The following is a 24,417-nucleotide window of genomic DNA, read 5'->3' as shown; positions in this document are numbered from 1 at the left end:
AACTTGCGCTTTCTTCAAAGTTCACCTAAAGTTCATGAGCAAACATCTTCAAAGTTCAATCAAGGGTCATAACATAAAAATTTCCATTACACTGTGTGTGGTGTGGTGTGTGTGTGTGTGTGTGTATGTGTGTGTGGTGTGTGTGTGTGTGTGTGTGTGTGTGTGTGTGTGTGGTGTGGTGTGTGTGTGTGTGTGGTGTGTGTGTGTGTGTGTGTGGTGTGGTGTGTGTGTGTGTGTATGTGTGTGTGTGTGTGGTGTGGTGTGTGTGTGTGTGTGTGGTGTGTGTGTGTGTGTGTGTGTGTGTGTGTGTGTGTGTGTGTGTGTGTGGTGTGTGTGTGTTGTGTGTGTGTGTGATGAGCAGCTGCAGGTTCATTGTATTGTAATGCAGTAACAACATCATCTCATCTTCTCACTAGGTTGTGTTCATTCAGATGAAACAGAAGAAATAAAAAATATTACTAAATATATTATTAAAAGAAGCTTTTTTTTTTTTTTTTTTCCTGCAACATGTTTCTGTGTATTAGTATCTCTGTGGTAACAAACAGCTGAGAGAAGCTGAACCGTGTGGAGGAGGTTTCTGCTCCTCAGAACCAGGTCCTGATGGATCCACCTGGCAGCAGGACTCACCTGGCAGCAGGACTCACAGGTAAACCTCTATCTCCTCTCTGATTGGCTGTTTTTATCTGTGTTGTTTTTTTTTTTTTTAGATGAAATGTCAAGAGTGTGATCTGCAACTCAACTTCCCTACGGGGACAAATAAAAACTACTACTACTCCTCTCTGATTGGCTCTAATAAAGTCACGTGATGGAGATGAGGAAGGATCTTTATTGGTTAAACTGAACTTTTCTTTCAGCTGTTCTACAAACATATAAAACATCAAAACTCTTGAGCAGCGTTTGACCGTCGTCATGGCGACACCTGAAGGATCAGAGGAGACGAGTCTGAACCTCGACCTTTAACCCATGAAGTCAACCTCCATCATCCTGTTTCCATGGCGACTCACCACAACAAATCATCTGATTCATGCGCAAACACAAAGATGATTCAACTGACACCAAACACAGAAACGTTTCAATGGTTTCATATATTTATTGTTTGTTTTAATATTTTTATTTTATTCATATTTATAAAAAAAAAAACACATTTTTCTTTCAGGAATGTTTCCATGACAACGTATGTGGAGATGAATAGGCTCCACCCACCCAGCGCTCTGAGGGGGAGGATTGGTTGATGATCTTGTTGTCACGGTAACTGATGAACACACAGGAAACAGTCACAGTTTTTCACAATAAAAGCCTCAGTTCTTCCAGCGGATTTGCTGAAAGAGAAGAAACAGTCGGTGACGTGTGAGAGAAGAAGATGAGGATGAAGATGAAGATGAAGATGAAGATGAGGATGAAGATGAAGACTCCTCCTCTTCCTCACCTGGTTGTCAAGGAGCTCGTTGATCTTCCTCTCCTCCGCTGATCCTCTCTCCACCTTCCCCCGGTATCCTAGCAACTGCTGCCGGTCCTTCAGGTCCCGGTACGTCTGATTGGCCGAGAGACACGTCAGGACTCATGACATCACAGCCCCTTTGATAAATAAGCCCCGCCCCCTGAGTGGCTGTGATTGGCCGTTGTGACTCACGTTGATGACGATGTCGTGACACTTGTGTCTCTGAGCGAGGGCGATCCGCAGCTCGGCGTCGTCCACCAGCGCCACGTACTCCTGCAGCACCTGTCGGCCAATCACAGCACAGCACACAGCTGTCAGCCAATCACAGCACAGCACACAGCTGTCAGCCAATCACAGCACACGCTGCTCACTGACAGAGGTGGGAGAAAGTCCCTATGTTGTAAGTCTCAAGTCTCAAGTCTTTGGCATCAAGTCCAAGTAGAGTCTCAAGTCTTTAGCATCAAGTCCAAGTAGAGTCTCAAGTCTTTAGCATCAAGTCCAAGTAGAGTCTCAAGTCTTTAGCATCAAGTCCAAGTAGAGTCTCAAGTCTTTGCTCTCAAGTCTAAGTAGAGTCTCAAGTCTAAGAAGAGTCTCAAGTCCAAGTAGAGTCTCAAGTCTTTAGCATCAAGTCCAAGTAGAGTCTCAAGTCTTTAGCATCAAGTCCAAGTAGAGTCTCAAGTCTTTGCTCTCAAGTCTAAGTAGAGTCTCAAGTCTAAGTAGAGTCTCAAGTCTTTGGCATCAAGTCCAAGTAGAGTCTCAAGTCTAAGTAGAGTCTCAAGTCCAAGTAGAGTCTCAAGTCTTTGGCATCAAGTCCAAGTAGAGTCTCAAGTCTTTGCTCTCAAGTCTAAGAAGAGTCTCAAGTCCAAGTAGAGTCTCAAGTCTAAGTAGAGTCTCAAGTCTTTGGCATCAAGTCCAAGTAGAGTCTCAAGTCTAAGTAGAGTCTCAAGTCTAAGTAGAGTCTCAAGTCTAAGTAGAGTCTCAAGTCTTTGGCATCAAGTCCAAGTAGAGTCTCAAGTCTTTAGCATCAAGTCCAAGTAGAGTCTCAAGTCTTTAGCATCAAGTCCAAGTAGAGTCTCAAGTCTTTAGCATCAAGTCCAAGTAGAGTCTCAAGTCTTTGCTCTCAAGTCTAAGAAGAGTCTCAAGTCCAAGTAGAGTCTCAAGTCTAAGTAGAGTCTCAAGTCTTTGGCATCAAGTCCAAGTAGAGTCTCAAGTCCAAGTAGAGTCTCAAGTCTTTGGCATCAAGTCCAAGTAGAGTCTCAAGTCTAAGTAGAGTCTCAAGTCCAAGTAGAGTCTCAAGTCTTTGGCATCAAGTCCAAGTAGAGTCTCAAGTCTTTGCTCTCAAGTCTAAGAAGAGTCTCAAGTCCAAGTAGAGTCTCAAGTCTAAGTAGAGTCTCAAGTCTTTGGCATCAAGTCCAAGTAGAGTCTCAAGTCTTTGCTCTCAAGTCTAAGTAGAGTCTCAAGTCCAAGTAGAGTCTCAAGTCTAAGTAGAGTCTCAAGTCCAAGTAGAGTCTCAAGTCTTTGGCATCAAGTCCAAGTAGAGTCTCAAGTCTAAGTAGAGTCTCAAGTCTTTAGCATCAAGTCTAAGTAGAGTCTCAAGTCTTTAGCATCAAGTCCAATTAGAGTCTCAAGTCTTTAGCATCAAGTCCAAGTAGAGTCTCAAGTCTTTAGCATCAAGTCCAAGTAGAGTCTCAAGTCTTTAGCATCAAGTCCAAGTAGAGTCTCAAGTCTTTGGCATCTAGTCCAAGTAGAGTCTCAAATCTTTAGCATCAAGTCCAAGTAGAGTCTCAAGTCTTTGCTCTCAAGTCCAAGTAGAGTCTCAAGTCTTTGGCATCAAGTCCAAGTAGAGTCTCAAGTCCAAGTAGAGTCTCAAGTCTAAGTAGAGTCTAAAGTCTTTGGCATGAAGTCTAAGTAGAGTCTCAAGTCCAAGTAGAGTCTCAAGTCTAAGTAGAGTCTAAAGTCTTTGGCATCAAGTCTAAGTAGAGTCTCAAGTCCAAGTAGAGTCTCAAGTAAATGGTAAATGGTAAATGGTCTGTATTTTATATAGCGCTTTTCCATCTGAACGATACCCAAAGTGCTTTACAGTACATCACATTCACCCATTCACACACACATTCACACACTGATGGCGGAAGCTGCCATGCAAGGCGCGAACCACGATCCATCAGGAGCAAGGTGGGTAAGGTGTCTTGCCCAAGGACACTACGGCAGCAACCGGGACAGAGCGGGATTCAAACCGCCAACCATCTGATCATTGGACGACCCGCTCTACCACCTGAGCCACTGCCGCCCCAAGTCCAAGTAGAGTCTCAAGTCTTTGGCATCAAGTCCAAGTAGAGTCTCAAGTCTAAGTAGAGTCTCAAGTCTTTGGCATCAAGTCCAAGTAGAGTCTCAAGTCTAAGTAGAGTCTCAAGTCTTAGGCATCAAGTCTAAGTAGAGTCTCAAGTCCAAGTAGAGTCTCAAGTCTAAGTAGAGTCTCAAGTCTTTGGCATCAAGTCTAAGTAGAGTCTCAAGTCCAAGTAGAGTCTCAAGTCTTAGGCATCAAGTCCAAGTAGAGTCTCAAGTCTTTGGCATCAAGTCCAAGTAGAGTCTCAAGTCTAAGTAGAGTCTCAAGTCTTTGGCATCAAGTCTAAGTAGAGTCTCAAGTCCAAGTAGAGTCTCAAGTCTTAGGCATCAAGTCCAAGTAGAGTCTCAAGTCTTTGGCATCAAGTCCAAGTAGAGTCTCAAGTCTTTGGCATCAAGTCCAAGTAGAGTCTCAAGTCTTTGGCATCAAGTCCAAGTAGAGTCTCAAGTCTTTGGCATCAAGTCCAAGTAGAGTCTCAAGTCTTTGGCATCAAGTCTAAGTAGAGTCTCAAGTCCAAGTAGAGTCTCAAGTCTTAGGCATCAAGTCTAAGTAGAGTCTCAAGTCCAAGTAGAGTCTCAAGTCTAAGTAGAGTCTCAAGTCTTTGGCATCAAGTCTAAGTAGAGTCTCAAGTCTTTGGCATCAAGTCCAAGTAGAGTCTCAAGTCCAAGTAGAGTCTCAAGTCTTTGGCATCAAGTCCAAGTAGAGTCTCAAGTCTTTAGCATCAAGTCTAAGTAGAGTCTCAAGTCTTTGGCATCAAGTCTAAGTAGAGTATCAAGTCCAAGTAGAGTCTCAAGTCTTTGGCATCAAGTCCAAGTAGAGTCTCAAGTCTTTGGCATCAAGTCTAAGTAGAGTCTCAAGTCTTTGGCATCAAGTCCAAGTAGAGTCTCAAGTCTTTAGCATCAAGTCTAAGTAGAGTCTCAAGTCTTTGGCATCAAGTCCAAGTAGAGTCTCAAGTGTAAGTAGAGTCTCAAGTCTTTGATATCAAGTCCAAGTAGAGTCTCAAGTCTTTGGCATCAAGTCCAAGTAGAGTCTCAAGTCTAAGTAGAGTCTCAAGTCTTTGCTCTCAAGTCCAAGTAGAGTCTCAAGTCTTTTTTTTGATTTGATCAAGAAAGTCTTAAGTCATCAAAATCGGGACTTGAGTCCAAGTCAAGTCTCAAGTATAAACTCCAAGCCCCCACCTCTGGTCACTGAGGCCACGCCCCCTTCCCACGCCACATGACACAGACCACGCCCCCTTCCCCCCACAGGCCCCTCCCCCTCACCCGTGTGGGGGCGGAGTTCTTGTGCAGCACGTCGACCACGCGGTGGAAGCCGAGCGGAGACTTCTTCCTGGCGAAGCCGAGCCAGTTCCTGCCGGTGAACAGAGCGTCCAGGTCCGACCACGCCTTCAGCTTCGCCCTCGCCGCCAGCGCCGTCACAAAGTACTGCTTCTCTGACACCTGGTCAGGGGTCAGGGGTCAGAGGTCAGAGGTCAGAGGTCACAGGTCACACACACACACCTAACGTCCAACAGGAGGCGGTTCTCACCTTAAAGGTCTGGCGGACGTTCAGAGGACTGCTGAAGGTTCCCTGCAGCGGAGCAGAACCAGAGATTAGAACAACAACGGAAACTTATTCTGTGTGTGGTCATTAAAGTTGTTTTGTCTGTAAAAAAAAAAAAAGTCAAAATTCTGACATCACAACTCCTCAGCCTTTAAGGGGATTTTTTCCGTGTCTTGCCTCACTCCCGAGTCCATGACCAGCAGATAGACACCATCCTTTCCACTGTGCGTGCAGTAACAAGGGAGATAGAGCCGTATCGCCCATAATTAGCTTAGCTCAAACACTGGAAGTGTATGGGTAGTGTTAGCCTGCCTCCACCTAAAGTCGCTAATTAGCTTAGCTCAAACACTGGAAGTGTATAGGTAGTGTTAGCCTGCCTCCACCTACAGTAAAGTCGCTAATTAGCTTAGCTCAAATGCTGGAAGTGTATAGGTAGTGTTAGCCTGCCTACACCTAAAGTCGCTAATTAGCTTAGCTCAAATGCTGGAAGTGTATAGGTAGTGTTAGCCTGCCTCCACCTAAAATGCTGGAAGTGTATAGGTAGTGTTAGCCTGCCTCCACCTAAAGTCGCTAATTAGCTTAGCTCAAATGCTGGAAGTGTATAGGTAGTGTTAGCCTGCCTCCACCTAAAGTCGCTAATTAGCTTAGCTCAAACACTGGAAGTGTATAGGTAGTGTTAGCCTGCCTCCACCTAAAGTCGCTAATTAGCTTAGCTCAAATGCTGGAAGTGTATAGGTAGTGTTAGCCTGCCTCCACCTAAAGTCGCTAATTAGCTTAGCTCAAATGCTGGAAGTGTATAGGTAGTGTTAGCCTGCCTCCACCTAAAGTCGCTAATTAGCTTAGCTCAAACGCTGGAAGTGTATAGGTAGTGTTAGCCTGCCTCCACCTAAAGTCGCTAATTAGCTTAGCTCAAACGCTGGAAGTGTATAGGTAGTGTTAGCCTGCCTCCACCTAAAGTCGCTAATTAGCCTAGCTCAAACGCTGGAAGTGTATAGGTAGTGTTAGCCTGCCTCCACCTAAAGTCGCTAATTAGCTTAGCTCAAACACTGGAAGTGTATGGGTAGTGTTAGCCTGCCTCCACCTAAAGTCGCTAATTAGCTTAGCTCAAACACTGGAAGTGTATAGGTAGTGTTAGCCTGCCTCCACCTACAGTAAAGTCGCTAATTAGCTTAGCTCAAATGCTGGAAGTGTATAGGTAGTGTTAGCCTGCCTACACCTAAAGTCGCTAATTAGCTTAGCTCAAATGCTGGAAGTGTATAGGTAGTGTTAGCCTGCCTCCACCTAAAATGCTGGAAGTGTATAGGTAGTGTTAGCCTGCCTCCACCTAAAGTCGCTAATTAGCTTAGCTCAAATGCTGGAAGTGTATAGGTAGTGTTAGCCTGCCTCCACCTAAAGTCGCTAATTAGCTTAGCTCAAACACTGGAAGTGTATAGGTAGTGTTAGCCTGCCTCCACCTAAAGTCGCTAATTAGCTTAGCTCAAATGCTGGAAGTGTATAGGTAGTGTTAGCCTGCCTCCACCTAAAGTCGCTAATTAGCTTAGCTCAAACGCTGGAAGTGTATAGGTAGTGTTAGCCTGCCTCCACCTAAAGTCGCTAATTAGCTTAGCTCAAACGTTGGAAGTGTATAGGTAGTGTTAGCCTGCCTCCACCTAAAGTCGCTAATTAGCCTAGCTCAAACGCTGGAAGTGTATAGGTAGTGTTAGCCTGCCTCCACCTAAAGTCGCTAATTAGCCTAGCTCAAACGCTGGAAGTGTATAGGTAGTGTTATTAACCCTTTGACGGGCGTGACTCTGACCTCGGGCTCGCCGTAGTGGTAGAAGCAGCAGTAGTACGACCGTTACCGTGACGACACTGACCTCGGGCTCGCCGTAGTGACCGTTACCGTGACGACACTGACCTCGGGCTCGCCGTAGTGACCGTTACCATGACGACACTGACCTCGGGCTCGCCGTAGTGGTAGAAGCAGCAGTAGTACAGCGTCGTGACCAGCGGCATGTTGAGGATCGAAGCTCTCCGTGGAAACTTCTGGAAGACCTCCACCTTCCCGCCGCGCTCCGCCTGCCGGTCTGTCGCCTAGCAACCAGAGAGAGAGGAGGAGTCACCATGGAGCTAAACCGGTTCAGTCTGAGATGAACCAGTTTAAACCAGTTTCTGACCTCAATGATGATCTGTCTCTCCAGGAGAGTGTAGTGGTCCTGGACGTGAGCCGCGTCCTCGGGACTGAACGGGAGACTGGAGACAAACAGACAACAAACATCTGTAAAACAACTAGCCGTTAAAACAATTAGCTGTAAAACAACTAGCTTAGCCGTAAAACAACTAGCCGTTAAAACAATTAGCTGTAAAACAACTAGCTTAGCCGTAAAACAACTAGCCGTTAAAACAATTAGCCGTAAAACAATTAGCCGTAAAACAACTAGCTGTATAACAACTAGCCGTAAAACAACTAGCCGTAAAACAACTAGCCGTAAAACAATTAGCCGTAAAACAACTAGCCGTAAAACAACTAGCTATAAAACAACTAGCTGTATAACAACTAGCTGTATAACAACTAGCTATAAACAACTCCGCTTCGCGTCGGACGGTTCACGCCTCCGTGTCGTCCATTAATTTCTGATAATGGACACCTCGTCGGGCATTATCCCTTACGTAAAACAACTAGCTTAGCTGTATAACAACTAGCCGTAAAACAACTAGCCGTAATACAACTACCTTAGCTGTATAACAACTAGCTTAGCTGTAAAACAACTAGCCGTAATACAACTAGCTTAGCTGTATAACAACTAGCTGTAAAACAACTAGCTTAGCTGTAAAACAACTAGCTGTATAACAACTAGCTGTAAAACAACTAGCTTAGCTGTATAACAACTAGCTGTAAAACAACTAGCTTAGCTGTATAACAACTAGCTGTAAAACAACTAGCTTAGCTGTAAAACAACTAGCTGTATAACAACTAGCTGTAAAACAACTAGCTTAGCTGTATAACAACTAGCTGTAAAACAACTAGCTTAGCTGTAAAACAACTAGCTGTATAACAACTAGCTGTAAAACAACTAGCTTAGCTGTATAACAACTAGCTGTAAAACAACTAGCTTAGCTGTATAACAACTAGCTGTAAAACAACTAGCTTAGCTGTAAAACAACTAGCTGTATAACAACTAGCTGTAAAACAACTAGCTTAGCTGTATAACAACTAGCTGTAAAACAACTAGCTTAGCTGTAAAACAACTAGCTGTATAACAACTAGCTGTAAAACAACTAGCTTAGCTGTATAACAACTAGCTGTAAAACAACTAGCTTAGCTGTATAACAACTAGCTGTAAAACAACTAGCTTAGCTGTAAAACAACTAGCTGTATAACAACTAGCTGTAAAACAACTAGCTTAGCTGTATAACAACTAGCTGTAAAACAACTAGCTTAGCTGTAAAACAACTAGCTGTATAACAACTAGCTGTAAAACAACTAGCTTAGCTGTATAACAACTAGCTGTAAAACAACTAGCTTAGCTGTAAAACAACTAGCTTAGCTGTATAACAACTAGCTGTAAAACAACTAGCTTAGCTGTAAAACAACTAGCTTAGCTGTATAACAACTAGCTGTAAAACAACTAGCTTAGCTGTATAACAACTAGCTGTAAAACAACTAGCTTAGCTGTATAACAACTAGCTGTAAAACAACTAGCTTAGCTGTAAAACAACTAGCTGTATAACAACTAGCTGTAAAACAACTAGCTTAGCTGTATAACAACTAGCTGTAAAACAACTAGCTTAGCTGTAAAACAACTAGCTGTATAACAACTAGCTGTAAAACAACTAGCTTAGCTGTATAACAACTAGCTGTAAAACAACTAGCTTAGCTGTATAACAACTAGCTGTAAAACAACTAGCTTAGCTGTAAAACAACTAGCTGTATAACAACTAGCTGTAAAACAACTAGCTTAGCTGTATAACAACTAGCTGTAAAACAACTAGCTTAGCTGTAAAACAACTAGCTGTATAACAACTAGCTGTAAAACAACTAGCTTAGCTGTATAACAACTAGCTGTAAAACAACTAGCTTAGCTGTAAAACAACTAGCTTAGCTGTATAACAACTAGCTGTAAAACAACTAGCTTAGCTGTAAAACAACTAGCTTAGCTGTATAACAACTAGCTGTAAAACAACTAGCTTAGCTGTAAAACAACTAGCTGTAAAACAACTAGCTGTAAAACAACTAGCTTAGCTGTAAAACAACTAGCCGTAAACCAACCAGCCGTTTTACAGGCGTCTCTCACCTGAGGCAGCTCTTCAGGAAGTCCCGCCTCTTGTTTTCGTCTGCGATGCTCAGGTGTTCTTTATACTGCAGCAGCTGTTGCCATGGAAACAGAAGAGCAGAAAGTGAGTCAGCAGCATCCTGTCGGTCGCCATGACGCCACGTGATGTTAGCAGAAGGTGCTACGTACCGCTACGTCCTCCGTCCTGCCGAGAGCTCTGAGGACAGACAGAGAGACAGAGAGACAGGTGAGACGGTGAGACAGGTGGACAGATGCCTCTTTTCCACTGAGCTGGTTCTGGTGCTGGTTCGGAGCTAGTTCCTGCTTAGCACCGGTTCTTGGTTCTTAGAACTGGTTCCAGACCAGCACCAACTCCTTGCTGGGCCAGAGCTGAGAACCGGTTCTTCCTGGGGCTGGCAGCAGGGTTACCATAGCAACAAGACCAGCGCTAAGATATACAGACACGTTATCGCTATGTATTAAGTTTGTTTATCGATGTAAACACAGTTGAAGCTAACTAGCTGAGCTACAGGCAGTGGCTAACAGCAGCTAACGCTCATATCAAAACATATCGCCGTCAAAACGTAGTTGCTGGTCGCGGCGATTACAGCGAAGACGGCTGCTTTTTCCTTCTTTTTTTCAGCCGGGTTTAGAATGAGAGTTATCGTTAATTAAAAGTCTAGTCTGTGCTTCCACGTCAGGTCCGGTGTTCTACACCCGCAGGTCGGACCAGGTTTTAATGTTCAGGTCCGTTTATAACTGTTTATAACAGTTTCTAACTGTAGCAGCAGCGTTAGCCGCTGTTAGCTAGGCTGTTAGCGGCTAACAGGTCCGTTTCTAACTGTAGCAGCAGCGTTAGCCGCTGTTAGCTAGGCTGTTAGCGGCTAACAGGTCTGTTTCTAACTGTAGCAGCAGCGTTAGCCGCTGTTAGCTAGGCTGTTAGCGGCTAACAGGTCTGTTTCTAACTGTAGCAGCAGCGTTAGCCGCTGTTAGCTAGGCTGTTAGCGGCTAACAGGTCCGTTTCTAACTGTAGCAGAAGCGTTAGCCGCTGTTAGCTAGGCTGTTAGCGGCTAACAGATCTGTTTCTAACTGTAGCAGCAGCAGAGACCCGAGCAGCTCCTGGATGGGGTTCTGACTAACCAGCGGAAAAACAAAGTGGTTTTTGGAGGAACCAGAGTTGAACCAGTTAAGCACCGAACTAGAACTGGAACCAGTTTGGTGGAAAAGAAGGAAGACAGACAGACAGACAGACAGACAGACAGGTAGTCAGACAGACAGGTAGTCAGACAGACAGACAGGTAGACAGGTAGTCAGACAGACAGACAGACAGATAGGCAGACAGACAGACAGACAGACAGACAGGTAGTCAGACAGACAGGTAGTCAGACAGACAGGTAGTCAGACAGACAGGTGTCTCTACCTCAGCAGCTCCATCAGTCTCCTCTGGTCTCTCGTCTCCGTCAGGAAGTGGATGAAATGTCTCAGAGCTGTTTGTCTGTTCTCCAGCTCCCGGAACAAAACCTCTGGACACAAACACACGGAGATGTTAACACACTGCAGCATAAACTCTGGACTGGACTGGACTGAACTGAACTGAACACAACCCGGTCACATCCAGATCCTCAGGTCCAGATCAGGACTGGACCATGAGCTTCCACCACTCACCTTTACTCAGAGTCCTCTTCAAATAAATCAGGATCTGAAAAAGAATCGTTGTGCTCAGTTGTTTTCATAAAGTTGTTAATAAAGTTTTCAGTTGATTTCATAAAGTTGTTAATAAAGTTTTAAGATGTGGTTGTAAATAAAGTTACCGCGGTGATGACGTTTCCATCGTGAGCGCTCACGGCGAAATCCAGCAGCAGCAGTTTGTCCTGAAGAGAACGAAACTTCTCCAGAGAAACGACCTGAAGACACACACACGGTTACACAACTACACACGGTTACACAACTACACACGGTGTAGTACTACTGTAGTACTGTAGTAGTATATACATATATATATACTACTACAGTACTACATATACACACTATATATATATATATATACTCTGTGGTAGTACTGCAGTACTTTGTGTTCTCACCTTCCCCTGCTGCATCCTGTGAACCGTCTCCTCAGGCGACCAATCACCAACATAGTCCTGACGTCATCATGATGACATCATCATTCACACAAAGAAAAGGAACGTTTACAGATTGGGATTAACAAACTACAACCAGATTAACAGTCTATAACCAGATTAACAGTCTATAACTGGATTAACAGTCTACAACCAGATTAACAGTCTACAACCAGATTAACAGACTATAACCAGATTAACAGTCTATAACCAGATTAACAGACTATAACCAGATTAACAGTCTATAACCAGATTAACAGTCTACAACCAGATTAACAAACTACAACCAGATTAACAGTCTACAACCAGATTAACAGACTATAACCAGATTAACAGTCTACAACCAGATTAACAGTCTACAACCAGATTAACAGTCTACAACCAGATTAACAAACTACAACCAGATTAACAAACTACAACCAGATTAACAGTCTACAACCAGATTAACAGACTACAACCAGATTAACAGTCTACAGCCAGATTAACAAACTACAACCAGATTAACAGACTATAACCAGATTAACAGTCTATAACCAGATTAACAGACTACAACCATATTAACAGACTATAACCAGATTAACAGTCTACAACCAGATTAACAGACTACAACCATATTAACAGTCTATAACCAGATTAACAGTCTACAACCAGATTAACAGTTTATAACCAGATTAACAGTCTATATCCAGATTAACAGACTACAACCAGATTAACAGACTACAACCATATTAACAGTCTATAACCAGATTAACAGTCTATAACCAGATTAACAGACTATAACCAGATTAACAGTCTATATCCAGATTAACAGACTACAACCAGATTAACAGACTACAACCATATTAACAGTCTATAACCAGATTAACAGACTATAACCAGATTAACAGACTACAACCAGATTAACAGACTATAACCAGATTAACAGTCTACAACCAGATTTATAGACTACAATCAGATTAACAGTTTATGACCAGATTAACAGTCTACAACCAGATTAACAGACTACAACCATATTAACAGTCTATAACCAGATTAACAGACTATAACCAGATTAACAGACTATAACCAGATTAACAGACTATAACCAGATTAACAGTCTACAACCAGATTTATAGACTACAATCAGATTAACAGTTTATGACCAGATTAACAGTCTACAACCAGATTATAACCAGATTAACAGACTACAATCAGATTAACAGACTATAACCAGATTAACAGACTATAACCAGATTAACAGTCTATAACCAGATTAACAGACTACAACCAGATTAACAGACTATAACCAGATTAACAGTCTATAACCAGATTAACAGACTACAATCAGATTAACAGTTTATAACCAGATTAACAGACTATAACCAGATTAACAGTCTATAACAAGATTAACAGTTTATAACCAGATTAACAGACTATAACCAGATTAACAGTCTATAACCAGATTAACAGACTACAACCAGATTAACAGACTACAACCAGATTAACAGACTACAACCATATTAACAGACTATAACCAGATTAACAGTCTTTAACCAGATTAACAGTTTATAACCAGATTAACAGACTATAACCAGATTAACAGTCTATAACCAGATTAACAGACTATAACCAGATTAACAGTCTACAGTGTTTCCCCCAGAAAATGTGTTAGTTAAGGTGGTGTCTGTCCTGTTGGCGGGGGGTGGGGGGGGGGGGGGGGGGGGTTGGTGCGCCGTATTAAGTTTCGCTTTCACCATGCGCGCTGCTGTTATGCATGTGTGCTTCTCTGTGGTGTGTAGAGCAGGGGTCTTCAACGTTTTCCAGGCCAAGGACCCCCAAACTGATGGAGAGATGGAGCGGGGACCCCCTACTTATATACAGTATATTGTATAAAATTGTGTTTTATATTTAACTGGTCCTGTAGTGCCATACAGGGCCGTTGTATAGGGGAGAAAGGTGATGATCATTATAGGGGCCCAGCGCCCAGTAGGGCCCACAAAAACCCCAAGTAGTCTAATCTTTGTATGACTGAATTATTCTGCATAAGACCCTGACTGATACTCATAGTAATGCTGCATTAGCATCAAAACAAAGTAGGCTAAATAAGAAATGATAATAGATACGTAAAAGTGGAAAAGTCAGGGGGCAGGGTCCCACTTTAGTATACTTTCAGGGGGCCCAGGATTCCTAGCAACGGCCCTGGTGCCATATGCCAAAAGTACCATGTTATGAACTATAAATCACGCTTTTTTTAGGAGTTTGGCTGGTCATGGGACTTTTCGCAGGGACTTACATAAAAAACATATATGCCATGCCATCTATGATCACAACAGGTCACAACTACGCTCGTGGTAACTGAACGCTGCTACTACACCAATGAAAGAATTACTAAACCATAAAAAGACAGAGAAAACAAAGCAGCGTTTCCCCTACTTAGTTTTTTTCTCTGGCTTTTTATGCATTTATTTTGAAAGGGCAGCTGGAGAGAGACGGGGACGCGGGGAGAAAGTGAGAGGGGGGATTGACACGCAGCGATGGGACTGTCGGAGGGTCGCTGCAGCGGCCGTGCTCTACCAAGACATATGACGCTCGCGACTCACCCCAATCGTCAGCGCCGCGGTCACCGGGGCTGATTCTGAGAACTTTTACACCGGGCGCGCCGTGTCATGTCTCGGTTCCACGGAGCGTTTCAGTGACGGCCTGACGCTGCTGCATTGTTGCTGCGCTATGAGCAGACGTGGCGGCGCGCGTTAATGTCACCGTCGTGTGTGTGTGCTGTGAATATCGCTACATTTTTATTTTTTTAAGACGTTAGTTTAGGCGGCAGCTCTTTGTTGTTAAGGCGGCCGCCTTAACAAGAAAGCGCTGCGGGAAACCCTGGTCTATAACCAGATTAACAGTTTATAACCAGATTAACAGACTACAATCAGATTAACAGTTTATAACCAGATTAACAGTCTATAACAAGATTAACAGTTTATAACCAGATTAACAGACTATAACCAGATTAACAGTCTACAACCAGATTATAACCAGATTAACAGTCTACAACCAGATTATAACCAGATTAACAGTCTACAACCAGATTATAACCAGATTAACAGACTACAACCAGATTAACAGTTTATAACTAGATTAACAGACTATAACCAGATTAACAGACTATAACCAGATTAACAGTCTATAACCAGATTAACAGTCTACAACCAGATTAACAGTCTACAACCAGATTAACAGTCTACAACCAGATTAACAGACTATAACCAGATTAACAGTCTATAACCAGATTAACAGACTATAACCAGATTAACAGTCTATAACCAGATTAACAGTCTACAACCAGATTAACAAACTACAACCAGATTAACAGTCTACAACCAGATTAACAGACTACAACCATATTAACAGACTATAACCAGATTAACAGTCTATAACCAGATTAACAGTCTACAACCAGATTAACAGACTACAACCAGATTAACAGTCTACAACCAGATTAACAGACTACAACCATATTAACAGACTATAACCAGATTAACAGTCTACAACCAGATTAACAAACTACAACCAGATTAACAAACTACAACCAGATTAACAGTCTACAACCAGATTAACAGACTACAACCAGATTAACAGTCTACAACCAGATTAACAAACTACAACCAGATTAACAAACTACAACCAGATTAACAGACTACAACCAGATTAACAGACTACAACCATATTAACAGACTATAACCAGATTAACAGTCTATAACCAGATTAACAGACTACAACCATATTAACAGACTATAACCAGATTAACAGTCTACAACCAGATTAACAGTTTATAACCAGATTAACAGTCTATATCCAGATTAACAGACTACAACCAGATTAACAGACTACAACCATATTAACAGTCTATAACCAGATTAACAGTCTATAACCAGATTAACAGACTATAACCAGATTAACAGTCTATATCCAGATTAACAGACTACAACCAGATTAACAGACTACAACCATATTAACAGTCTATAACCAGATTAACAGACTATAACCAGATTAACAGACTACAACCAGATTAACAGACTATAACCAGATTAACAGTCTACAACCAGATTTATAGACTACAATCAGATTAACAGTTTATGACCAGATTAACAGTCTACAACCAGATTATAACCAGATTAACAGACTACAATCAGATTAACAGACTACAACCAGATTAACAGTTTATAACCAGATTAACAGACTATAACCATATTAACAGTCTATAACAAGATTAACAGTTTATAACCAGATTAACAGACTATAACCAGATTAACAGTCTAAAACAAGATTAACAGACTATAACCAGATTAAGAGACTATAACCAGATTAACAGTCTATAACCAGATTAACAGTTTATAACCAGATTAACAGTCAATAACCAGATTAACAGTCTATAACCAGATTAACAGTCTATAACAAGATTAACAGTTTATAACCAGATTAACAGACTATAACCAGATTAACAGTCTATAACCAGATTAACAGACTACAACCAGATTAACAGACTATAACCAGATTAACAGTCTATAACCAGATTAACAGTTTATAACCAGATTAACAGACTATAACCAGATTAACAGTCTATAACCAGATTAACAGACTACAACCAGATTAACAGACTATAACCAGATTAACAGTCTATAACCAGATTAACAGACTACAATCAGATTAACAGTTTATAACCAGATTAACAGACTATAACCAGATTAACAGTCTATAACAAGATTAACAGTTTATAACCAGATTAACAGACTATAACCAGATTAACAGTCTATAACCAGATTAACAGACTACAACCAGATTAACAGACTACAACCAGATTAACAGACTACAACCATATTAACAGACTATAACCAGATTAACAGTCTATAACCAGATTAACAGTTTATAACCAGATTAACAGACTATAACCAGATTAACAGTCTATAACCAGATTAACAGACTATAACCAGATTAACAGACTATAACCAGATTAACAAACTATAACCAGATTAACAGTCTATAACCAGATTAACAGACTATAACCAGATTAACAGTCTATAACCAGATTACCAGACTATAACCAGATTAACAGACTATAACCAGATTAACAGACTATAACCAGATTAACAGTCTATAACCAGATTAACAGACTATAACCAGATTAACAGTCTACAACCAGATTAACAGTCAATAACCAGATTACCAGTCTATAACCAGATTAACAGACTATAACCAGATTAACAGTCTATAACCAGATTAACAGACTATAACCAGATTAACAGACTATAACCAGATTAACAGTCTATAACCAGATTAACAGTCAATAACCAGATTACCAGACTATAACCAGATTAACAGACTATAACCAGATTAACAGTCTATAACCAGATTAACAGACTACAACCAGATTAACAGACTACAACCAGATTAACAGACTACAACCATATTAACAGACTATAACCAGATTAACAGTCTATAACCAGATTAACAGTTTATAACCAGATTAACAGACTATAACCAGATTAACAGTCTATAACCAGATTAACAGACTATAACCAGATTAACAGTCTATAACCAGATTAACAGTTTATAACCAGATTAACAGAATACAATCAGATTAACAGTTTATAACCAGATTAACAGTCTATAACAAGATTAACAGTTTATAACCAGATTAACAGACTATAACCAGATTAACAGTCTACAACCAGATTATAACCAGATTAACAGTCTACAACCAGATTATAACCAGATTAACAGTCTACAACCAGATTATAACCAGATTAACAGACTACAACCAGATTAACAGTTTATAACTAGATTAACAGACTATAACCAGATTAACAGACTATAACCAGATTAACAGTCTATAACCAGATTAACAGTCTACAACCAGATTAACAGTCTACAACCAGATTAACAGTCTACAACCAGATTAACAGTCTACAACCAGATTAACAGACTATAACCAGATTAACAGTCTATAACCAGATTAACAGACTATAACCAGATTAACAGTCTATAACCAGATTAACAGTCTACAACCAGATTAACAAACTACAACCAGATTAACAGTCTACAACCAGATTAACAGACTACAACCATATTAACAGACTATAACCAGATTAACAGTCTATAACCAGATTAACAGTCTACAACCAGATTAACAGACTACAACCAGATTAACAGTCTACAACCAGATTAACAGACTACAACCATATTAACAGACTATAACCAGATTAACAGTCTACAACCAGATTAACAAACTACAACCAGATTAACAAACTACAACCAGATTAACAGTCTACAACCAGATTAACAGACTACAACCAGATTAACAGTCTACAACCAGATTAACAAACTACAACCAGATTAACAGACTATAACCAGATTAACAGTCTATAACCAGATTACCAGACTATAACCAGATTAACAGACTATAACCAGATTAACAGACTATAACCAGATTAACAGTCTATAACCAGATTAACAGACTATAACCAGATTAACAGTCTACAACCAGATTAACAGTCAATAACCAGATTACCAGTCTATAACCAGATTAACAGACTATAACCAGATTAACAGTCTATAACCAGATTAACAGACTATAACCAGATTAACAGACTATAACCAGATTAACAGTCTATAACCAGATTAACAGTCAATAACCAGATTACCAGACTATAACCAGATTAACAGACTATAACCAGATTAACAGACTATAACCAGATTAACAGTCTATAACCAGATTAACAGTCTATAACCAGATTAACAGACTATAACCAGATTAACAGTCTATAACCAGATTAACAGTTTATAACCAGATTAACAGTCTATAACCAGATTAACAGACTATAACCAGATTAACAGTCAATAACCAGATTAACAGACTATAACCAGATTAACAGTCTACAACCAGATTAACAGTCTACAACCAGATTAACAGACTATAACCAGATTAACAGTCTATAACCAGATTAACAGTCAATAACCAGATTACCAGACTATAACCAGATTAACAGTCTATAACCAGATTATAACCAGATTACCAGACTTCCTGTTACCTTGTATTCAGATTTAGGTTTCCTCAGCTCTGGAGCGTAGAGTCTGGAGGACGAATCACTGAGAGCTGCAACACAGAAACATCATCAACTCTCTCTCTATATAGAGAGCCTAAGCGGAAGCAGGAAGTAACGGCGCCATGGGACCTCAACTCTGAAAAACTCGCCATTCAAATGAACGGGACTGAAAATTTTATTTCGTGATCCGTTTGAATTGTGCCATGAGAAAAAAATATGTCCTCTACCTGTTTAAAACATCACGTTTCATCCCGAGAAATCAGCAGTTTGTTGTAAAGCTATTGTAGAATAAAATTCAGAAGAATCCGTGACCAGAAAGACTACAAGTCGCGTAGGTGACGTCACACACCAAATGCCGCCCTTTCCCGTGTCAGTTGGTGACGTATTTTCTGTGGGACACAGATCTGTAGTCCGTAGAGCGTCTTTACACAAAATACATTCTTCTGTTGCCGTTTTACGATAAACGGCTGATTTCTCTTCATGAAACGTGATGTTTTAAACAGGTAGAGGACATATTTTTTTCTCATGGCGCAATTCAATCGGATCACGAAATAAAATTTTCTGTCTCATTCATTTGAATGGCGAGTTTTTCAGAGTTGAGGTCCCACGGCGCCGTTACTTCCTGCTTCCGCTTAGGCTCTCTTTTATTATTATTGCCTTCATCAACTCCTGCTAACATTTCCATATTCCGCACATTCTGTGACAAACTGTAAACTGTTTTCTTGTCTGTAACAACATCTATTGCACGTCTGTCCGTCCTGGGTGAGGGATCCCTCCTCTGTTGCTCACCCTGAGGTTTCTCCTGTTTTTCCCTGTTAAAAGGGTTTCCATGGAGTTTTTCCTCAGTCGATGTGAGGGTCTAAGGACAGAGGATGTTGCTACGATGCCATGTAAAGCCCTTTGAGACAAACTGTTTGTAAAAACGGGCTATACAAATAAAATTGCCTTGTCTTATTATGTGTCTACTATGGTTACGTATCGTTACGTATCGTTACATATTGTTACGTAACTTCTCTCAGACAGACTGTCAACAGTTGATGGTGTGTCTCACCGTCAGGCAGCGAGGGGGCGTGGCCTCTGGTTTTTCCTGCAGAGGAAGCAGATCAGTCTGTGAACACGTGAACTACCTCATCATGTGACCTCATCATGTGACCTCATCATGTGACCTCATCATGTGACCTCATCATGTGACCTCATCATGTGACTGGTCATGTGACTGACCTTTGAACAGCGAGCTCAGTGAGTATCCTGATTGGCTCTTGCTGATGGGCGTGGCGTCGGCGTTGATCCGGGGGAAGGCGTGTTCTGTCCTCTGATTGGACGCCGCCGTCTCTCGGACCGACCAGGAGATACCTGCGGACGCACAAGCAGCAGGGTGAACCTCCTGGGCCAATCAGAGCGCAGCATTCAGCTGAGGTGAGAGGGGGCGGGGCCTCACTGCCGACTGGTTCTCCGCTCCAGCTGACTCTCTCCACCTCGTCCTCGTCCTCGTCCTCCTCCACCAGCCGCATGATGCTGTTCACCGCCTGCTTCGACTCCTGCAGCTGCACAACAACACAACAACACATCAACAACACAACAACACATCACCGCCTGCTTCGACTCCTGCAGCTGCACAACAACACAACAACACACAGGGTTAACAACACAACAACACAACACCGCCTGCTTCGACTCCTGCAGCTAAAGCACCACAACACAACAACACACAGGGTTAACAACACAACAACACATCACCGCCTGCTTCGACTCCTGCAGCTGCACAACAACAACACAACAACACATCAACAACAACAACAACACAACACCGCCTGCTTCGACTCCTGCAGCTAAAGCACCACAACACAACAACACACAGGGTTAACAACACAACAACACAACAACAACACAACACCGCCTGCTTCGACTCCTGCAGCTGCACAACAACAACACAACAACACACAGGGTTAACAACACAACAACACAACACCGCCTGCTTCGACTCCTGCAGCTGCACAACAACAACACAACAACACACAGGGTTAACAACACAACAACACAACACCGCCTGCTTAGACTCCTGCAGCTGCACAACAACAACAACAACACAACAACACATCACCGCCTGCTTCGACTCCTGCAGCTGCACAACAACACAACAACAACACACAGGGTTAACAACACAACAACACAACAACAACACATCACCGCCTGCTTCGACTCCTGCAGCTGCACAACAACACAACAACACATCAACAACACAAGATTAACAGTCTATAACCAGATTAACAGTCAATAACCAGATTACCAGACTATAACCAGATTAACAGACTATAACCAGATTAACAGACTATAACCAGATTAACAGTCTATAACCAGATTAACAGTCTATAACCAGATTAACAGACTATAACCAGATTAACAGTCTATAACCAGATTAACAGTTTATAACCAGATTAACAGTCTATAACCAGATTAACAGACTATAACCAGATTAACAGTCAATAACCAGATTAACAGACTATAACCAGATTAACAGTCTACAACCAGATTAACAGTCTACAACCAGATTAACAGACTATAACCAGATTAACAGTCTATAACCAGATTAACAGTCAATAACCAGATTACCAGACTATAACCAGATTAACAGTCTATAACCAGATTATAACCAGATTACCAGACTTCCTGTTACCTTGTATTCAGATTTAGGTTTCCTCAGCTCTGGAGCGTAGAGTCTGGAGGACGAATCACTGAGAGCTGCAACACAGAAACATCATCAACTCTCTCTCTATATAGAGAGCCTAAGCGGAAGCAGGAAGTAACGGCGCCATGGGACCTCAACTCTGAAAAACTCGCCATTCAAATGAACGGGACTGAAAATTTTATTTCGTGATCCGTTTGAATTGTGCCATGAGAAAAAAATATGTCCTCTACCTGTTTAAAACATCACGTTTCATCCCGAGAAATCAGCAGTTTGTTGTAAAGCTATTGTAGAATAAAATTCAGAAGAATCCGTGACCAGAAAGACTACAAGTCGCGTAGGTGACGTCACACACCAAATGCCGCCCTTTCCCGTGTCAGTTGGTGACGTATTTTCTGTGGGACACAGATCTGTAGTCCGTAGAGCGTCTTTACACAAAATACATTCTTCTGTTGCCGTTTTACGATAAACGGCTGATTTCTCTTCATCTGAACAACACAACAACACATCAACAACACAACAACACATCACCGCCTGCTTCGACTCCTGCAGCTGCACAACAACACAACAACACACAGGGTTAACAACACAACAACACAACACCGCCTGCTTCGACTCCTGCAGCTAAAGCACCACAACACAACAACACACAGGGTTAACAACACAACAACACATCACCGCCTGCTTCGACTCCTGCAGCTGCACAACAACAACACAACAACACATCAACAACAACAACAACACAACACCGCCTGCTTCGACTCCTGCAGCTAAAGCACCACAACACAACAACACACAGGGTTAACAACACAACAACACAACAACAACACAACACCGCCTGCTTCGACTCCTGCAGCTGCACAACAACAACACAACAACACACAGGGTTAACAACACAACAACACAACACCGCCTGCTTCGACTCCTGCAGCTGCACAACAACAACACAACAACACACAGGGTTAACAACACAACAACACAACACCGCCTGCTTAGACTCCTGCAGCTGCACAACAACAACAACAACACAACAACACATCACCGCCTGCTTCGACTCCTGCAGCTGCACAACAACACAACAACAACACACAGGGTTAACAACACAACAACACAACAACAACACAACACCGCCTGCTTCGACTCCTGCAGCTGCACAACAACAACACAACAACACATCAACAACAACAACAACACATCACCGCCTGCTTCGACTCCTGCAGCTGCACAACAACACAACAACACACAGGGTTAACAACACAACAACACAACAACAACACAACACCGCCTGCTTCGACTCCTGCAGCTGCACAACAACACAACAACACACAGGGTTAACAACACAACAACACAACATACTGATTATACTCTCCTGAACTGATAGAGATATCAGAGAGAGAGATATAAACTTCCTCTGTGCAGACACAATCAATACAAACATTCCTCTGTGCCTGTATCAACCAAACTTCTCAACAGCAGGAAATGACCGTGATGTTTCTGTATATACGAACATAGGCTTCCATATGTGTATATGGAAATGAATGTATTATGAGTCAAACTATGGACATACAGTATGTGAGTGAATGGGTTAATGTATGCTTGAGGTTAGGTGATGCTGATATGAATGTATATTTATGATTACAGTTAGTGTAGCGGTGACGACGTGTTCCCACTTGAACTGACTCGTTGCTCCTCTACTTCTTATATTCACATTTCTCTTCTTGAAGTTTTATACTGAGTTGGTGAAACTTCAGTGTGTTGTTTAATGTTACATCACAGATTTAGTGTGAACGTCCTTTAGTGGGCACTGGTCCCTGCAGCTATGACCAGTGCCCGGTGCGATTGCCCGTGGCCCTAATTACAAAATAAAAGCATTTATAATGTGAATATAATTATAATATGTAACATGGTCTCACCCTGCTGTACTCGTCGTCCTCATCGTCGAAGGTGAAGGCTTTGAACTTGGAGCTGTTCCAGTAGTCTTCCTCATCAGGTTTACTCTTCATCATCTGCACACACAAAAAAACTTTATTAACACTGTCAACACGAACAGGATCAATAAAACCTGCAGCAGCTGTTACTGTAGCTCTGTTAGCTCTGCAGCTAATGGACCAATAACACTGTGTGTGTGTGTGTGTGTGTGTGTGTGTGTGTGTGTGTGTGTGTGTGTGTGTGTGTGTGTGTGTGTGTCTGTTTTTAGCAGCAGGAAGCTAGTTAGCATGCTACATGCTAACAGGCTGACAAACGTCTTGTTTGATTGACACGCGGCGTCATCAGTGACGTCAGCGCGCGGCCGTTTGGCGCTTTAAAAGCAGAGAGATGATCGATCTGAAGTGATCAGTGATCAGCTGTTGATCAGCTGTTTTTACCTTCAGCTGCTGCTCTTCCTCTTCCTCTTCCTCCTCTTCACTGACAGCAGCGGAGCAGCTTCCGGTCCCGTGGCGCGGTGGCTGCTGGGAGTTGTAGTCCTGCTGTGGAGAAGAACTCCATTTCAAAATAAAAGCCCCGTGTTAGAACCAGACCAGGCCGATCGATCAGTTTATTGATTTCTTTGTCATTAAAGTTTTTTTTTTTTTTTTATGTAAACATATACAAACATGGTATTGTTTTCAGGTATATAACAGCCCATAATAAATGCTCATCTTTGAAACAACCAATCTAAACATTCATGAGTCACATTCACATCAGTCAGTCGGTCATCACATTGTCACATTAGAGAGAGCGGTCCGTCCGGCTAACATGTGTTCATATGATACAACCTCCATCATCACCTCTATCCATGTTTTAACATCTGGAGAGGATGTTGCTACTTTTCCATTGGAGCAGCTGTAACAACCTCTAACTTTATCACTAAAAGGTTATATCTGGGTACAGGGCAGTTGTGTTTGGTCTCCCAGTAGGAACAGTCTTGGTGATATCGGTATTGTTAACTCCACCCATTTCCCTTTATATTCAAGCACTTTTTCC

General features: G+C 41.8%; 2 protein-coding genes across 2 annotated transcripts in view; one reads left to right on the top strand and one right to left on the bottom strand.

Annotated features, from left to right (window-relative positions):
• The window catches only part of LOC311007046 (activator of 90 kDa heat shock protein ATPase homolog 1-like), a 119,864-nt gene that overhangs the window by 89,804 nt on the left and 5,643 nt on the right, over positions 1-24,417 (top strand). The gene's annotated exons all lie outside the window — the stretch shown is intronic.
• On the bottom strand, positions 1,081-23,868 carry vipas39 (VPS33B interacting protein, apical-basolateral polarity regulator, spe-39 homolog). Its single transcript, XM_084000482.1, has 19 exons — positions 23,820-23,868; positions 23,367-23,459; positions 20,209-20,314; positions 19,992-20,123; positions 19,822-19,857; positions 18,756-18,820; positions 11,656-11,712; positions 11,386-11,478; positions 11,240-11,273; positions 10,995-11,097; positions 9,764-9,791; positions 9,596-9,669; positions 7,478-7,553; positions 7,260-7,394; positions 5,307-5,348; positions 5,042-5,218; positions 1,631-1,720; positions 1,427-1,531; positions 1,081-1,319 (listed from the first exon to the last, which is right to left on the bottom strand). Exons 2-19 carry the CDS (start codon positions 23,457-23,459, stop codon positions 1,299-1,301), a joined length of 1,467 nt encoding a protein of 488 aa, XP_083856608.1. The 5' UTR covers positions 23,820-23,868; the 3' UTR covers positions 1,081-1,298.

Source organism: Trachurus trachurus, assembly GCF_905171665.1.
Source record: "Trachurus trachurus genome assembly, chromosome: 24".
In the NCBI taxonomy this organism is placed as follows: domain Eukaryota; kingdom Metazoa; phylum Chordata; class Actinopteri; order Carangiformes; family Carangidae; genus Trachurus; species Trachurus trachurus.
This window is presented reverse-complemented; position numbering and strand designations above follow the sequence as displayed.